The sequence below is a fragment of the Oryx dammah genome, unplaced genomic scaffold (assembly GCF_014754425.2).
Source record: "Oryx dammah isolate SB20612 unplaced genomic scaffold, SCBI_Odam_1.1 HiC_scaffold_4, whole genome shotgun sequence".
NCBI lineage: Eukaryota > Metazoa > Chordata > Mammalia > Artiodactyla > Bovidae > Oryx > Oryx dammah.
Window position 1 is genome coordinate 55,677,516 of NW_024070188.1, and position 17,679 is coordinate 55,695,194.

A 17,679-nucleotide genomic window follows, 5' to 3' on the forward strand; every position below is an offset into this window, starting at 1 on the left:
TATGGACGTCATCAACCCATCTTCCATCCAGTCATCTATGTGCAAATGTTTAAAGGTTCATCAAGTATCTCGTTTTCTTTCCCTTTGCACACACACAAATACTTGTCATTCTGGAAAAAATATCATAACAACATAGGCTATAGAAGACAGTCTGAAGTTGGGAAGAATGTTGATCCATGTATCTTGAGGAGGCAATAGGTAATACATAGCTTAAAACCGAACAAGATATCTAACTAAAAGAGAGTAAATTGCAATTCAGCAAAGCAAATGAGGCATGTGATAAAGTCTTACTTAGCATCTGATTCAGAACCTTCTAATTAACTGGCTGCAAAAATTAACTTATTAATTCTAATTAATGTGTTATTATTTATTTCACTACAATAAATAATATTGTAGTGAAGTAAAGAGTCACTTAATGAGTCACTTTAGTTGTTCTTGGCTATTTTAATAAGGTAAACTTGGTCTCTAAATTTAAAATAAGTATTAGATATTCTGATCCTCTCAAATGAAGTTTCTACAAAAGGCTACAGAAAATGATAGCTACAGAAAGCAGATCAGTGGTTGCCTGGGGCTTGGGGTGGGAGAGGAGACTGACTGAAAAAAGGACACCAGGGAGTTTTTTAGGGTGATGAAAGCGTTCCAAAATGGATTGTGACAATGGCTGCCCAGCGGCATAAATTTGCTAAAATTAACCGAGCTGTATACTTTACATGGGTGACTTTTATGTTATGAAAGTTAAATCTCAGTAGGTTTGTTTATAAAATTAAATATCAGAACCACTTTAAAACCTTAAAATCAGTGACTGATCCAGTGTGTAAAAACTAAAATTTTCAAGCAAGTTACCAGAGGCAAGAGGTAGCGTTCAGTCCATTTCAATAATAGGATTGACTGGGAAGGAAGTGAAGTAATAGAAGCAAGTCAAGCTGAAGACAAAGAAAGATTTCCTAAATTAACCTAAGTAGGTTAATCTTCTGGCACAAGCATGGACTACTTAGTAGCCCAAACAAAATTCAGATGAGCTTAGAAAGACCAGGTTTCCTTTAGAATTTTAGGTCATATTTTGTAAGAATGCAAGAGATATAACAAAACATGAGGAATAAAGGAAATTGGAGAAAGAATTCTGCTCTCTTTTCGTGATAAGATCTTTCTCCTTTTTTCCCCTTTGGCAATAACTATATTGGTCATGAAAACACGTCTGGGCTAAAACAAGCACACTGATAATTCAACACTTGATTCAATACAGCAACAGACAATTCCCAGAGGAAATTTGTGCCTCAGCCCAAACTATTTTCCAATATGTTCCCCTCTTATTTCATTCATTCATTCAAGCAAACATTTATTGGGAAGGTACTAGGGGGCAATTACTTATCTACAATCCCTATTTCCTTTCTTAGTCTCTTATTTCTTTCTCCCATGATCTCTCCTTTATCTACTTAGACCAAGATTCTAAAGTAATGGCAAGTTTCATTGGCTGTATTTTGTGCCTTCCCAAGATTTTGAAAGGTACTATAACTGTGCAGGCATTAAATTTGGTTTCAGTACAACATTTTAACATCTAACTCCTTTCCCTATGAATTTCAAGTCTATTTAACTGCATGACCCCTTTAGACTTTTGAGGTTGCTAGTCTATACTATATATAGTATATATAGTATCTCATCAATGAATAACTTCTACATTCCAATGCTATAAAATAGGTCTTGAGGCAATTTTTATCTTCTTGCTCTATATATGTCTTTTCTCTTCAACATCAGGGTAAGAACTATATATATAGCATGTTTTTATTTCTGTCAAATGCATAGAATGTGACTAGACACATATAGGCTCAATCAAAGCCAGACAGTCCATCTTGCTCCTAATTAGACAAAATCAGAGGCAACAAATTTTCCTTTTCTTACATTAAAACAACTTAACAAGATATTTTGGAAGTGAACAGAATACAAAGTATGCTAACTAACACAAGTCAAAACTATTATACAGAATACTAGAATCAGAAATTAAAAACACATTCTAATTGAGTGCAGATAACTGCAGGCACAATCACCACCCATTCATAAAACTATTAAAATTTGATATTTGCATTGTATTTTAAAAATCTTTACTCTGAGGTTATGATTATTCATATCATTATTGAGGTAGAGTTGAGCAGAACACTGTAGAAGTCAGCTCAAAGTAAGAAAGAATATGGAGCAGAAAACAATCGCAAACTAAGAGGATGCTGATATTTCTGTTTCCACTTCAGAGTCAGTGCCCTTTAACAAGACAATATCAGAAAACAAAGATCTTTAATTCAATGGGTCACAACCCTGGGTTCACAGTACAATCATCTGGAAAGCTTTTAAAACATGTTAATGGCTAGGACTGATTCCCAGTCTATCTGAATCAGAGTCTACTGCACTAAACACTCAGTGTCTATGTAGACTTCATATTTGTCATAAAATGAAACTAACAATAAACTTAAGCTGACACATTTGATAATTATCAATATTATTATTGCAATATGTGCCAATTTAAAAAATTGTGAGGGACTTTCCTGTTGGTCCAGTGGCTAAGACTCTGTGCTCTCAGTGTGTGGGGGCCAGGTTCGATCCCTGGACAAGAAACTAGATTCCACATGCCTCAGTCAAGAGTTCACATGCTGCAAACAAAAGATCCACATGACATAAGGGAGATCAAAGATCCTGCATACCTCAACTAAGACCTGATGCAGCCAAATAAATAAATAAATGTTTTAAAAAAATTATGAGATAGAGGTTCTCAGGAAGAAGCTCACTGACTGTAAAACTTTGTTTAACTTTAATAAGAATGAAAAATCATCAATTATTTTTACTCCTAAAAACAGACAATATGGGCCTCATCTAGGATAAGGGAGATGGCCCTATGCAGAAAAAGGGCCAGTGGAGTTCCAGCCTGTTAAGGAAAAATCTCAACATACAGAAAACAGAAGTTGAGCCTTGCTAGGGATCAGGAGAGACATACATGTGGGCAAGGACTACTTGTTTTATCGCCAGGGTATATAACTTATTCAGTAATTAGGACAGCTCATAATATAGTCCAATTTTGTGTGCCATTTTATTATCAGCTAGTATCCAACGTTTTTTCTCAGATCCAGCCAAGATTCAAGCCTTCTAAATCTCCAGGACACACTACGCATATGTCAACAGTTGTTTCTCTCACCCCAAATGCCTTAAGCTTCCTTCATTCTTCTAGGTTCATCTTAGGTCTTCTCCCCAGGTAGATTCTCTTCCCCTCTCTCCTGGCTCTCTGGTGGTCTTCCTTGTCTAAATCCCCCACATGGCCTGGTCCAGCACTGGCCCCATGGGTACTCAACTATGTCTTGCTTTCTTACCTGTTCTGATTTCCCTAATGCCATTGTCAAATGAAACAGTTGTTCTACAGTTCTATAACAGTTATTTAACAGTTCTAGAACTATAACTGCTATATAGTTATTTAGGAACAGTTCTATAACAAAAATGTTATGTAAAGTTTCAGGAACAAATATTAAATATAACATTCTATGACAGATAAAGAAAGACAGTCATAAGTTGCTTAAACTTGTGTTTTCACATATGAAATTGACAACTTTTAAAAAGGGGAGTTCTATTATATCAAAAACAACCCACCCATGATAAAGGAACAGGAAGGCATCAAGCTGATGTGCTAGCAGAGAGAAGTGTGATATCACTAAGTCCTCAAGTTTGAGATATGAAAATGTGTGGGACCCAAATGCAAGAGAGGCAGATCTGGGGATTGGAGTAGAGTCCTCTGTATACACAAAAGATACCTAAGAATTAGACTGTGGCTTTGCAAACTTCATAATAATCAACCACCACTGAGAAAACCCTCCCAAAGAAGTTTTCTCACCAGGTCTTAGCTACATCCATGTGGCTTCTTTATAGAACCAAGGGCAGACTTCATGTCACACTCAGCTGAATCCTGCTTGACTTTTGGCATCATAGTCATGAATTAGGTCTGCTGCTGCTGCTAAGTCGCTTCAGTCGTGTCCGACTCTGTGCAACCCCACAGATGGCAGCCCACCAGGTTCCCCGTCCCTGGGATTCTCCAGGCAAGAACACTGGAGTAGGTTGCCGTTTCCTTCTCCAATGCATGAAAAGTGAAAATTGGAAGGGAAGTCGCTTAGTCGTGTCCAACAGCCTACCAGGCTGCTCCGTCCATGGGATTTTCCAGGCAAGAGTACTGGAGTGGGGTGCCGTTGTGTCTACTTTCCTAAAATTTGGGCCACAAATGACACCTTTCTCTGGAGGTCCCCAGCGTGGAGATAATCTGTTACCTTGAGGGACTGTGATGCTTTTCTAGTCCTGTAAAATGGTATTGCTTTCCAGTCCTTAAGGAAGAAGAGCATGAGGCAAGTGGAAGTCTTTTCTGTGAAGAACAGCCATTCTCACTGCCAGGCTTGGTCTTCACAGGTAAAGACCCACCTCTATCAGCAGTAGCATTGCCAGCATCAAAAGAAAAAGCAGTGACAAATACTGTGCTCTCCACGGACTTAATGGAAAGACTGTGTTCCACAAGCCTACATTCATTTTATTCTTTTCCACACAGAAACTTGCAGACTCTATACACTGAAAATGGTATATATATCGGGGTGCCCAGTTCTCTATTATCAACTCTGAAATGAAATGCCATGTAACCACATCTAAAAGCTTGTGTTTTGGGAACATATAGAAAAAGAGAATGGAGTCAAGTAAGAGAAGGGATAGACATCTGTTTAAAGAACTTGCTGTCATCTAACTGTAGGACATGAATGGACCTTATAATACACATCCTCAAAGCAGGGATGGAAGTTCACCAAACTACAAAGTTCAACAGAAATGTTGCTTCTGTGTTATTAGGCCATACTCTGTGAATCACCTGCTTTACTTTACCTGGGCAAGACCTTCCACTGCTAAGAAAACAAAGTAAACAAGTCTTTGAAAAGCCCAATCGAGTGATGCACATCAATGAGCTAGGTGAGATGCCACCTCTGAAGGTATAGAGCGATGTCACAGCAAGACATGAATGGGCTATGAAGGAAATACTGTTCTGTTGCTATGAGTAATTCAGAAAATGTTTGCACTGCAACCACCAGTAATTCAGAAAATGTTTGCTCCACATTCTCATCATTTGATGTGTGCTTGTAATTTGTGTTTTATAGCTCTGGGCTATCACAGCTGCCATTTAATCTATGAAATTTCCAGAGGAATTTAGTTTCTGAAAGGCATGTGTGAACACATAATCAAGCAGAAAGTAGAGGTAGAGATGTGGCTGGCATCAGGCACTGTGTTGTAACACAGACAGACAGACAGACATCTCTCAAACCCTCCCTGTCTTTGGTTGCCAGTGAGAGATTCAAGGAGCCAGGGACTTTCGGGGTCTTGACTAATCAAGAAAAGAAGCATAAAATAAATACATCTTTTATTTCTCCCTGTTTCTCAATTCTTCTTGGTATTGACAGATGGACAAAGACCCAGAAATGTGACCTTACCCTCAATATTTACACTTATTAGCAGGACAGTCACAAAAAAAGATCTCATAGAGCTATCATGTCTGTGTCCCTCTTTTTCTTTTTTATTTCTCATTCATAAAAAAGAAAAAGTAATGAGACATTACCTATGCGGTTGTTGCAAAATGTTCAGTACTACAATTTTGTAGTTCATAATTATCAAAATTGGGTGGTTCAGGGTAGTTTTTTTATTAATCCACCTGTATATTACTACATTTTTGAACCCTGATCTCATGTGAACAGTTTATATCCTCAGAGCATCTGCTAAATAGGGATGAGCTTGGAAAAATTCACTTTTCAAATCTGGCCCACAGTGCTGGTTTTATGTGACTTTGGGGGCCAAAAAAAGAGACTGACTTAGTCTTGTCCCAACTGTGTGCCATCTAGGCTGTGACTTGCCAGTTCCTCAACCATGCAGCTTCATAGAAATAAAAGTTTCCTATTTCTAAGGATTCAAGCCACTTGATTTATACCAAAGTACCATTAAACCGGGTGGCGTAAGGGGCTTCCCAGGTGGCACAGCGGTAAAGAATCTGCCTGCTGATGCAGGAGACGTGGGGGATGCAGTTTCGACCCCTGGTTTGAGATGATGCCCTGGAGTAGCAAATTGCAACCCACTCCAGTAATCTTGCCTGGAAAATTTCATGGACAGAGGAGCCTGTCCATGGAAAATTTCAGGAAAATGTCCAGGAAACTTTCATGGATAGGCTACAGTTCAAGGGGTTGCAAAGAGTCAGATATGTGTCAGATATGTAGTTGATCTGACTGAGCAATTACACATACACACACGGGTGGCTTCAAGAACAAACATTAATTTCTCATGGTTACCGAGGTTGGATGTTCCAGATCAGGGTGCCAGCAAAGCTGGATTCTTGGCAAATGTGCTCTTCCTGGTTTACAGAAGACCGTCTTCCTACTGTGTCCTTATATGCCAGAAAGAGAGTAAGCTAGCTCTCTGTTCTCTTTCTTTCTTATAAAAAAATACTATTTTTTTGGCCATGACCCACAGCAAGTAGGATCTTAGTTCCCTGACCAGGGATCGAACCTATACCCCCTTGCAATGGAAGCATGCAGTCCTAACCACTGCACCACCAGGGAAGTCCTGTTGGCCTCTTAGCCCAATAAGGACACTAATTCCATCCATACGGAGTCCATCCTCAGGGCCTAATTACTTCCTCAAAGCCCCTCCCTCCAAACAGCATCATATTGGGATTAGGGTTTCAACATATGAATTCTGGAGAGGCACAAGCATTTAATCTATTGTACACCCAGAAACGCCTTGCTGCCACTGCAAAGGGTAGTCGTAAGACAACACTAGCATCACCTACGGCACCTGTTAGAAGTGCTGGATCTCAGGTCCCACTCCTGACTTACTAAATTAGAACTTGCATTTTGATAAGATTCTTGGATGACTTTTAATTATATTGGAGCTTGAGAAGCACTGGTATAGGGCCCTGATATATTTCATTTAAGTCCTCCAGGAAATTCTAATGTACAGTCACAGTTACAGAGCGCTGTCCTGTCCACTGGCGGAGCACAGGGTCTTCTTGCCTCCTTATAACCACCCCTCTTCATTTCCAGCAAGTCCAGTTTCTCTGCCTCTATCTCTCACATCCCAAAAGCACATATTCCAAATGGAATGTCCTATTCCATTTCAGGTGCCTGTACCTTTGCACATGCTGTTTGCTTTTCTGGGAATGTTCTTTTCTTCTCTTGCTCCATTTTTCTTCAGATGAAATTCAAATTATGTTTCAAATCCCCCCCCCCCCAACTGCCTTCAGTTTTTGAGAAGACTTCCCCCAGGGGCCTTCTCCATACTTACTTCCCTAAAAGTCTCATTTGTCTTTCTTTCTGTGCTATTTCTATACCCTGTGCATTTCTATTTCTATGTCTCTTTCTCAATATTGCAGTTATTAACTGCTGTATCTTTCTTGTCAGAATCTGAGTTCCCCTAGGCAAGGACAAAATTGCCCCCACTTCAGCCACTGTCTATATAATATCTAGTTCATGGTGTATATTCAGTAACTTTTGGACTGAACAAAAGGGAAGAAGAGACTAGAAATCAAGTTTACTTTGATCTCTCTGAAGACTTCCTATTAGTTAATAAGAATGAGCATGAGGCAGAGAGTGATTTATCAGTCACAACAGCCTAGTTTTCCTGCAATTCCTGTTTGGCTGTGTCCAGATATCCTCCACTGAAGGAAATTTGTGTTCTAACTTGATGAGCCAATGTTCCTCATTTCATTTCATTTGGGTCTCTGCTCAAGCAACCTCTAGTCAAAAGTCGAAAGACTGCCCCGAAAACCCTCCTGAAACTAACACACCCATGCACTTACACACACCATTTCCTCTATTTCCCCATTTTTTCTTCACCTTATCGGCCTTCATAGCACTTAAATGTATTTACAATGTAATATCATAGGTATTTATTATTTCCTCACTATTAGAATGAGAACTCTGTGAGTGTGGAGGCTTGGTCTGCTCTGCTCCCCAGTGTATCCTCCGTGCCTCCCAGGGCCTGGCATCTAGTAAGCACTAAGTAAATGTTTACTATGGAATGAATGAATGGACCCTGACTCAGGTAAGAAATCATTAAGTCAGCAGTTCCTGAGGTGGGTCCTGTGATGTTAATAGATGTTACACAGAGAAAGAATTCTGGGCCAGACAGAGTGGAATGGGTTTTCTTATTGCGGGATGCTTTATAGCATTTACTATATCACTGTACAGACTCTTGAGAGGCCCTTGGACTTCAAGGAGATCCAACCAGTCCATCCTAAAGGAGATCAGTCCTGGGTGTTCATTGGAAGGACTGATGCTGAAGCTGAAACTCCAGTACTTTGGCCACTTCATGCAAAGAGTTGACTCACTGGGAAAGACCCTGATGCTGGGAGGGATTGGGGGCAGGAGGAGAAGGGGACGACAGAGGATGAGATGGCTGGATGGCATCACTGACTTGACGGACATGAGTTTGGGTAAACTCTGGGAGTTGGTGATGGACAGGGAGGCCTGGCGTGCTGAGATTCATGGGGTCGCAAAGAGTCGGACATGACTGAGCGACTGAACTGAACTGTACATCGGGAATCTCCAGTCAGGGAGTAGACTTGGAAGGTAATATGTCCAAAACACACAAAACTTGGGCATGGGTGTTCCATACACCTGAAGGGTAGGAGATGAGGGATGTAGCACTGCACTCTTGTTTCACTGACCTGGGATTCAGCATCTAAATGTGTCAATGTATCAGCTGGGTGGACTTGGTGTACTCTGAACCTCCCCTTATTATGGGATGGATAAGATACACACACAAGGGTGCTGCTCCTTATTTTAGTTGTATATGTGGCATTGCCTACAAACAGTATGTCAAGTGTGGAACTACTGACATTTGCCCCCTTGAGCATAGGCAAGTGGGTAAGATCATTCTACAGTATTTTATAGTAGTAGCCAGACCCAGAAAAAAAGTCATCATTAAAATAATTTTAAAACATGCATGGAATTGTGACTAATTTATAACTATACCCAAAGGCTGAAGCAAAACATCTGCACACACATATATTTAAAGTTCAGGCCAAGTGTCTTTAAAGTGGCATTTAGGAAACCTCTACATGTTTATCTGATTTCACACCTTATTAGTTACCAAAAGGGAAACAAACAGTTTTAAACAGTGTAGAGGAAAAATAAAGAACGGCATTGTAAAAGAAAAAATATCTAAAGGATCGCCAACACATGCTGAGGATAGGACCTTATAAGCTTTCCATCAAGAAAGGGCATTTAAGCAATTCAGTAAAGAGCATGGGATCACCTATCACCAAAGAAAGCTGCTTCATGTCACAGCAGCATGTGTTTCCTTGGAACTTGGAATTCATCCACTGGGACACACACATCATTTCAAGAGACAAAGTCATGTGAATGTCCTGCCTCTAGAGCCTTCTTTTACTTCTTTGCAAATGATCTGGATGGAAAACACATGTTCCTTTTAGGGAACATAGGAGAAATTATCACAAGAATAATGACAGCCACCTTGTATGGGATTATAACAGCTGCCAGGTACCTTCACTGTTATCGCACCTGCAGGTGGGGGGTCCCATCACACAATGTGCAGAGACCCACTGGACAACAAGTAATAGTCCGATTCCCACTCCAGGTGCGTGAGATCCCAAACCTGGCACTCAATCCACCATCCTTTACCACCTCATTAAAGCACATGGCTTTGTGAAAGCCCTGTAGCCAAACATCAGTTTGCTAGCCTGTTATGTATGAGTGGCCCATAAACTCCTGGGGTTGAATTCTGTTCAAAAAATGAGCATATTTAGCAGGAATTGTATAAAAAATGTCTAAAGAGAAATTGATGCTATTCAAATATTTATGCTGTCTTGTAAAGGTGTGTTCAGTCTTTCATTGGACCATACATCCTCATTTCAAATAAAAACTCCTATTTAGCCTCTGTTTGCCAGGTACTATGCCAAATGCTCTGCTCACAAGGGAAAAAAGGTATGGTTTTTGCCCAGGTAGCTCTTCTATGGAGGGAAATCAGACTTTAAAGTGATCAGTTCCATTATCTAGTCTTATAAGTAAAGAAAGGGGTATGTAGAGGATGCTACACAGTGGAAAAAGGGATCCCTTGCCTGAGCTGGAATATCAGTGGCAGGGGGCGGGTGGCGGGGGTTCCTTCAGAAAGAGGGATTGTTGAGCAGAATCTTCAATGATGAGCAGGTAGAGAAGAGAAGGGAAGAACACAGCCTGACACAGGAACTGTGCAACAGGCTCTGAAATCAACACCTGTTGAATGAATAGCACCCTGGGCGGAAGGGCAGGAGATAGGTGATTTTTAGAAAATATTTGTTTATTTGGCTGTCCCAGGTCTTGGTTCTTAATTGTGGCATGCAGGATCCTTGATACTTGTTGCCACATGAGGATTTCTTTTTGTGGTTGTGGCATATGAACTCTGTTGCAGCATGTGAAATCCAGGTCTCCAACCAGGGATCGGATTTTAACTCACATGGCTGGATGATGGAGCCACTCTCTGAGATAGGATGTGGGAGGGGAGAAAATCGTCTATCCCTCCCCATTCCATAGCCCTGAATAAATGGCAGAACCAGAGCAAAACTATCTAAAACAGATACCTCTGCTTTGTCCTCATCTGCCCACACATAGCTGACTACCCAGGAGGGGACATCTGACCTGCACTGGAACCCCCCTAGTTCCTCTTCCCCAGATACTGAAAGGCTGAGTCTGTTACCTGGGATGATCTGAACTCTTTTCATGGAGAATGTCCTGGAGGCAGTACTGTGGTGAGCCTGCCATAGGCCAGCCAGTCTGAATGGGACAGAGTGTACATGAATAGTAGGATAAATCCATCCTCAAAGGAAGAAGCAAAGGCATGAGGCAGATGAAGGAAGCAAAAGAGAGATGGAGATGGCCGTCATGTGGCTCCATGAGAGTGAGGGACAGCTTGACCCCTGGCTTTCCAGCACCAGTGTCTCTACCCCTGTCACTGGGTTCTAGTGAATCTGTATTTCTTACACTTAAATATACACTAAAGCAAGAAACATGAGTTCAGTTTTTGGACATGTTTAACTGTGGTGATTGTGATGAGCAGCCGGTTGGCACATAGATTAGAAGACATTTTATGATTAGAAGAAAGATATGAGACTCTGGTTTCCAAACTCTCCTATTTTTCTCCATTTCTAACACAATTCTTTTTTTTTTTTTCCTCCTCCATGGCAGACACTATAAAGAATGAGAAATACCCTGAAGCACTGGTTGTGCTTTTGATCAGCCATGTGAAAAAACAGGCATAATAATCTGACTCAGCTAGCATTGCAGGACCATATAAGAATGGAATATCATCAGAGGGCTTAGGAAAAAGAAAGGACCCAGAGAACCTATAGAAAGGGGCATCCTTATCTCCCACTGGCAGCAAGAAGGAAGAGGAAAGAGGTCCTCAGCAAAGTGAGCTTTCCACCTGGAACCATGCTGAGTAGACTGTGGGACTCTGAATGCTTTCCAGGGCTTCCTGTGCTTAGCACTGAGCAGGTGTTATCTATCTTTAGATAATGGTCCTCACAGGAGCCCTGTGATAGAAGTATTTGTGGTTATTATTCCCATTTTTCGGTTTGAATACTGATTCACAGTGGTGTCAGGGTTGGACCACTGGGGCTAATCGTCACTCTTCCTGTCTCTACTGAACAATCAGAGAAGGGACTGGCAACTTTTGGCAGCTTCATGAAGGAGTAGTTGAAGACCCCCGACTGACTCCACACACCTGGAACCACATCAAAGAATGGCACTGGGAATCAACAAGCACCCATGAACAGAAAGGAGGTGAAGGAAGCCACCATTAAAACGTATTTACATCTTCTGAACCACAGTTCAAACCAGGAAGACCCCGGGGACCAAGCCCTACCTAGGATATTGTCTCTACCTCCTCGTTCATCACCCCCAAGTGGGAGCCAGTGGTGTGAAGGAAGGTGGATTCTACCACTTGAAGAGCTGGAGCCTTTGAGCCCAGGGATGACAGTGCAAGGTTGCAGGTGGTGGAGAGAGAAAGAGAGCAGAGAGGACGCCCAGAGATGAAGTCCATTTGCAAGAGCTCCTGATCAAAGGTGCTGTTTCCCTGCACTCACTCACGGGGCTGCTGGGGCTGGGTGGCCAGGGGCTAAGGCTGCTGCCTTTGGTCCCCTGAACTCCCATGCTGATGGCAGTATATTCAGTGCTGAGGTGAGAACAGCCCATCTGGGAAACTAGATAGAAGCCCCTTGACTTTTCTAAATTTCAGTTTAACTCAATTCATAAGAAAGAGAGAATTATACCGAGCTGACAGGACTGCTGCGTGGACTAGATGAGATGATAATGGAAAGTGAAACCCTAAAGGATGACACTCTGGCTTGATTATCACCTGATTATATGGTGCCAGCTGACATCTCTCCTTTCCATGACAGTACACTTAAAGAAAAGCATTTGCTCAGCAGCTGCTGAAAATAATCGCCTGAATTGCACAGGGCAGGTGGCTGGGAAATGCTAGAATGACTACCATGGCTCTTGGACCGTATCCTACCTACAGTCCCCCTCAGGACTTTTAGTGCCACATTCCTGGGTCTGTTTCTCTAGATATATAGTTTTCCTCTGTTCCAGTGTAGCCCATATGTTGAAATATTACAGCTTATAAAACCCAGTGTAGGGATATAAGGAAATGTTTAACAAAATAGTGCCTCCATCAGGAATGGTCAAGACTGTTAATTCAAATTAAAAAAAAAAAAAAGACTCCACAAAAAGCTAATTCTTTAAGACACTATTTGCAGAACAAATTCCATCTTTGTGGCTACTGCCAATCACTATGGACAGTTTATGACAGAAAAATCATCTTTTTCCTTAACAACGTGTCCTTGAAAGATGCATAATATCATCTCAAAACTTAACTTATTCAATGCAGAGATTTAAAAAAATTGACCTTCATCTCTTACCAAATATCTTCATCACTTGATTTACAAAAATTCCTTCCAGAAAAACAAATAGTTTCCACTTAGAAATACATTTAAACATGAAACCTCATAAAAATAAAGACAAATATTATCCATTGGCTTTAAGATGTTTAGAAGTTGTCCATCCCACCTCTGTTTCAGTACTCTGTGATCAATTAATCCGTTATCAAGGTTGTCAGCTGGATAGAAAGATGGCATCTGCTCCTCACCACTGGCTGGACTGGAGGACTGTTCATCCCTGTCACCAAGAAAGAAAAGGTGGGTCTAGGGAATTCAACTGTTGCTGTCATGGTGACTCTGAAGGTATAAATCAGCCCAAGTAAACACTATGATCTGTGTCCATTCCAAGCTCCACATTAGAGTCATGACTAAGAGGATTGAAAGAAAAACCCTCTGGGCCATCTCACTACCAGTTTATACATGCCGGGAGGTGGATGATGCCCGTTCACTGTGCTGTTTTCACTCATCTATCACATTTAAAAATGGTATTATTAATAATCCTTTCCTTTATGAAACAATGGTAATAACAATATACCTTTGTTGATTAACATTATTATTTGGCAAAAAAAAATGAAACTTTATATCAGATCCTTTCTCTCTTCCCTGCCATCTAGGGGGACCTTTTATTATTTGTGGAATTTCATGATCTTTGAACCACTCTTCACTAACTCCCTCATCTTCTAAGTGATACAACTGAAAGGAAGGCAACTTGCTTACCTCCACAAGCTACTCAGTAACAAGCACCCATTACCTCAGTTTTCCAACTTTCCAACTTCCTGTCCAGTGATTTTTCTACCGACTTCAACAAGAGCAACACAAAAGCAACTGGATATACTCCTTCCTGTTATATATTCCTGTCATTTACCTAAGTCTGAGTTGGAGGCCAAGTATCCTGTCCATATGTGGCCTGTAAATTTTTCCTCAAAGTAACATACCAGGCAACTGTTAGCCACTAAATGAAATTTACCCTCAAGTTGGAACCCATCTCTAAACTCTGATCTAGGCTTCCACTTTATAAACTCTTTAGAGGGAGTCCTAAGCATCATTTATTCTACCCACTTTATTTTACAGTTGAAACTAAGAAAAGTCAAGCAGATCTCCAAGGTTAGATGAGTAGCTAATATCAGAACAGAGATTCATAATCCAGTTTTAATACCTAGCTTCCAGGTTCTTTTTACTACACTAAATTTCCTATCTTTATTAAGAACTTATTAAAATTATTTAACTAAATAAATAGCACATTCTTATACATTTTTTTCTATTACTATGACTCCCACATGACAATATATTTGTCAAGTGCCTACATATTTGACAATAAGCAAATATAGCCAATAAACATTTTAACTAACTATAACCTATAAACCTACTTGAAATTGTGATTTTGCACCAGAATAACTGAATCTGAATGTAAAACAACACAAACCTTAGAGTCAACTATTTACGGGGTAGAATGAAGTGTCCCCACTCAGCCCTGGAAAACCAATGTTTTAAGTCATGGTTACATTTCAAAATGGCTTTATAAACCACATTAATAATGCTTAATATTTAACAAAAGACTATATTTTAGTGTGGGAGAAGGAGGAGATATTTTCTCAAAGATTATGATACTCTGAACATCAGTGTGATTAACTTTGGAAGTATGCATTATTTTTCACCACCTAGAGATGAAGCAAAAGGAGTGTCAACATTTAACGCAGTCAATCCAAGTCAGTGGTAGGACCAGGAATGATGCCCAGACTTCCTGGCAGTCCAGTTAGTTCTCATTTACTAGAGAACATTATAAACTGCTTTGCAGTGGAAAAAAAGGCTGTCAGTTTTCTTCCAAGCTGTGTCTAAGGCAACATCAAGATTCCAGTCAACTGAGGGGAACTTCCAGCTCAAGAGTCCAACTCATCCAAAAATGCTGGGAAATTACTTTGAGCTCTATATGAGGTTTACTCCCTCCCTGTGCTGCAAAGGAGTAAAGGCATACAATGGAACTGCATCAAAAGTCACATACCTTTTACACAAATGTATCAAAATAACATTTAGAAGAAATTCCTCAAATAAATCAAATGGTAGACTCTCCAGACTAAATGTGGACCACTCCTTCAAGCTGACCTATCCCCCTCCTTGTCCCAAATATCCAAATTCTCTAGAAATCAAATTACTTCAAATTAACTAAGTTAGAGCTCTCTAACATTGCATTGCTTATAAAAAAGCAAGACAGAAACAGAGTTTTACAGATATACTGAAAAAAAAAAAAACTAAAGTAAAACCATGGAATGGATTTCATCAAACATCATAACCTTATTTAAAAAATTAATGAATGATCAGAATGCAGTAGTTATTTAAATTTAGAAATCTGGCAAAAAGTTTCAAATATCAAAAAAACAAATCAGAATGCCTAAATGATCCTGGGGAATACATTATAAAGTGAAATTTTTAATTTTATAATTTTTGTTATCATTCCTTTTTATGGCAGAAGTCAATGATTTAAAAAAATATCAAAACCTCAAAACGATCACAAATTTTTCTACAAGATTTCTCTAGGATGCTACCACGGAATTCAGTGCTCCAAGAACACTCTTGAAATCCAGTGTAGCAAAAATCTTTAGCAAATCATATTATGAAGGCCTCTAGAAGAGAATATAAATTAGTTACTATAAGGAATCCTGGGCAAATAAGTAAATACACACATAAATAGCTTTGGGGAAAGCAAAGAAGCAGAAAAAGATGCCTTCTTCAAGTCCTAACTTTAAGACCTAAGCTCAGGAGTTCATTTCTGCTTGTGTTATGTTTTAACTGCTTGTTACAGAGATTTCTATACAGGAACTTCAGGCTTATAAGTCTTCCCTAACAAATGGAGTTGGAGTTTAAAAACCTGGTGCATTAAAAGAAAAAGTATCTTGATTCATAAAACTTTGCAAAAAGTGTTACTGTACACACAAGCTGAAAATCGTCACAATTTTCCACAAAATTTAAACTCCATATGCCATGCTACAGCCATCTTAGGGAAAGCACAGAATCAAAAATAAGGCCATTCATGAACACTTACTCTGCTTGTGTGACTGGGGCTGTTTCTCCAGGGGACTTCAGCTCTTGACTCTTCTGCTTGTATTTTTTAATTAAATCCATTAGAACAGCCTGGTGCCCAATTTTCTTTACCAATTGCTGAACCATCCGATCATTAAGTGCTAGGAGAGCAGCCCCACTTACTTCTTCCTCTGGGAAAAAGAGAAAAAATCTCTACCTGTCTGTTGGGTAAAATACTGTAAAGCACAGCACCCTGAGCAGGCAGAATTGTTTCTCATGTTAAAAGGAGCATCTAAACTTGTGCTCTGCAGTTATAAAATTATTTGTGTTTTTGCAAAAATAGAACACTAATATTGCATAATTCCAAATGTATGTCTGCTCCTCTGAAAGTACTGCAACATGGAGTCATAATAAAATTTTTTACATCCACATTAATGCCTCCCCTCTTCTGATTCTACCATTGCTTTCATAAGGAAAAAAATTCTTTTTGGAAGAGTATTCTTAATGTACCTCCCAGGCAATAATCAATACTTGTAAATCCAACACTATACAAAGCTGCCTAAAAATGCACATCCTGGACAAAAGCAATATCAAATGTATATATCAAATATTTATTTTAAGTAACTCAAGATTTATTTTGAGTTCTTTTTGAAATAATTAGATTTTCTCATGGATACTAGGTCAAATGCAAACTCTGTTACAGTCGGTAAAGAAATGAAAGTTTCCTACTGTAGCACCTCCACATCAATGTTCACATGCATTAGGAAAAAAGAAATCAGTGACAGAGGACACTCAATATCTCTACTGCTCAATTAACATTTTTGAAAGTATAAGCAACTCACCTTGAAACCTATGTACTAGCTCTCCTAAGTTTTTCTCCACCAGCCAACTGCAGACCTGATCAACTGACCAAGTTTCCATGGCTGTATCCTGTAAATACACCTGTAGAATAAAAAGAGAAGTCTTCAGTTTTTCTTTCTGACTGTTGTTCTTCTGTTTAATTTTAGCAATCAGCAGTCTAAGCCTTTCCTTTGCAGACTCTTTGAGACTCTCAATACTAAGCTTCTTTAAAATTATTGTTTTCCGAATACACATCTAAAAGTTGCTAATAAAACAAATACCCGTTTTGAAAATGAGACCAGTTTGAACCTATTTCTTAGTCTCATTTCTCAAATTTCTTCACCTTCTCCTACTTTTTTTCCACAGGCATCCCTCAGGTTTACTAACAGGCAGCTAGAGACATACAGTGGTACTCAATCCTGTACCATTAACACCCAGTTTTCTTCACAAAGAAAAGAAAGGTGTGAAATTCACCACTACTAGGCTTATCAGGAAGTGGTTGACATTTACGAAAGGGGTGGGCAGGGGAGGAAGGGAGGAAGGATGGAAGGATCAGATAAAAGCCTGACAGAGACACTTAGTTAGCCCAGACTGATTAACCCCTTGCAGCTCCCAATTCAGGAGAGAGAGCTTGTAACTGCTTCTGATTGCTTCGTTTTAGCAAGAGGACCAAGTAGGAGCCAGATTCTCCAGAGTCTGAATGTTTCCTTCCTTTCAATAATATTCTTACGTATTCCACTCAGTTCTAGAACTTTATTGAAGACCATTATGATTCATAAAATAACTAGTACGAACTAGCACATTGATTGAAAACCTAAAAAAAATTAGTTGGTAGATTCAAAATGGGA

General features: G+C 39.7%; 1 protein-coding gene across 1 annotated transcript in view; it reads right to left on the reverse strand.

Moving 5' to 3' along the window:
- The window catches only part of SAMD3 (sterile alpha motif domain containing 3), a 44,697-nt gene extending 27,459 nt beyond the window's left edge, over positions 1–17,238 (reverse strand). Inside the window, exons 1-4 of the mRNA XM_040238887.1 lie at positions 17,175–17,238; positions 16,834–16,933; positions 16,014–16,182; positions 13,107–13,214 (exon numbers count right to left, since the gene is read on the reverse strand). Coding sequence (XP_040094821.1) covers positions 13,107–13,214; positions 16,014–16,182; positions 16,834–16,912 — 356 coding nt within the window. The 5' untranslated portion in view covers positions 16,913–16,933; positions 17,175–17,238. The remainder of the gene's footprint in view (positions 1–13,106; positions 13,215–16,013; positions 16,183–16,833; positions 16,934–17,174) is intronic.
- Between the last annotated feature and the right edge of the window lie 441 nt (positions 17,239–17,679).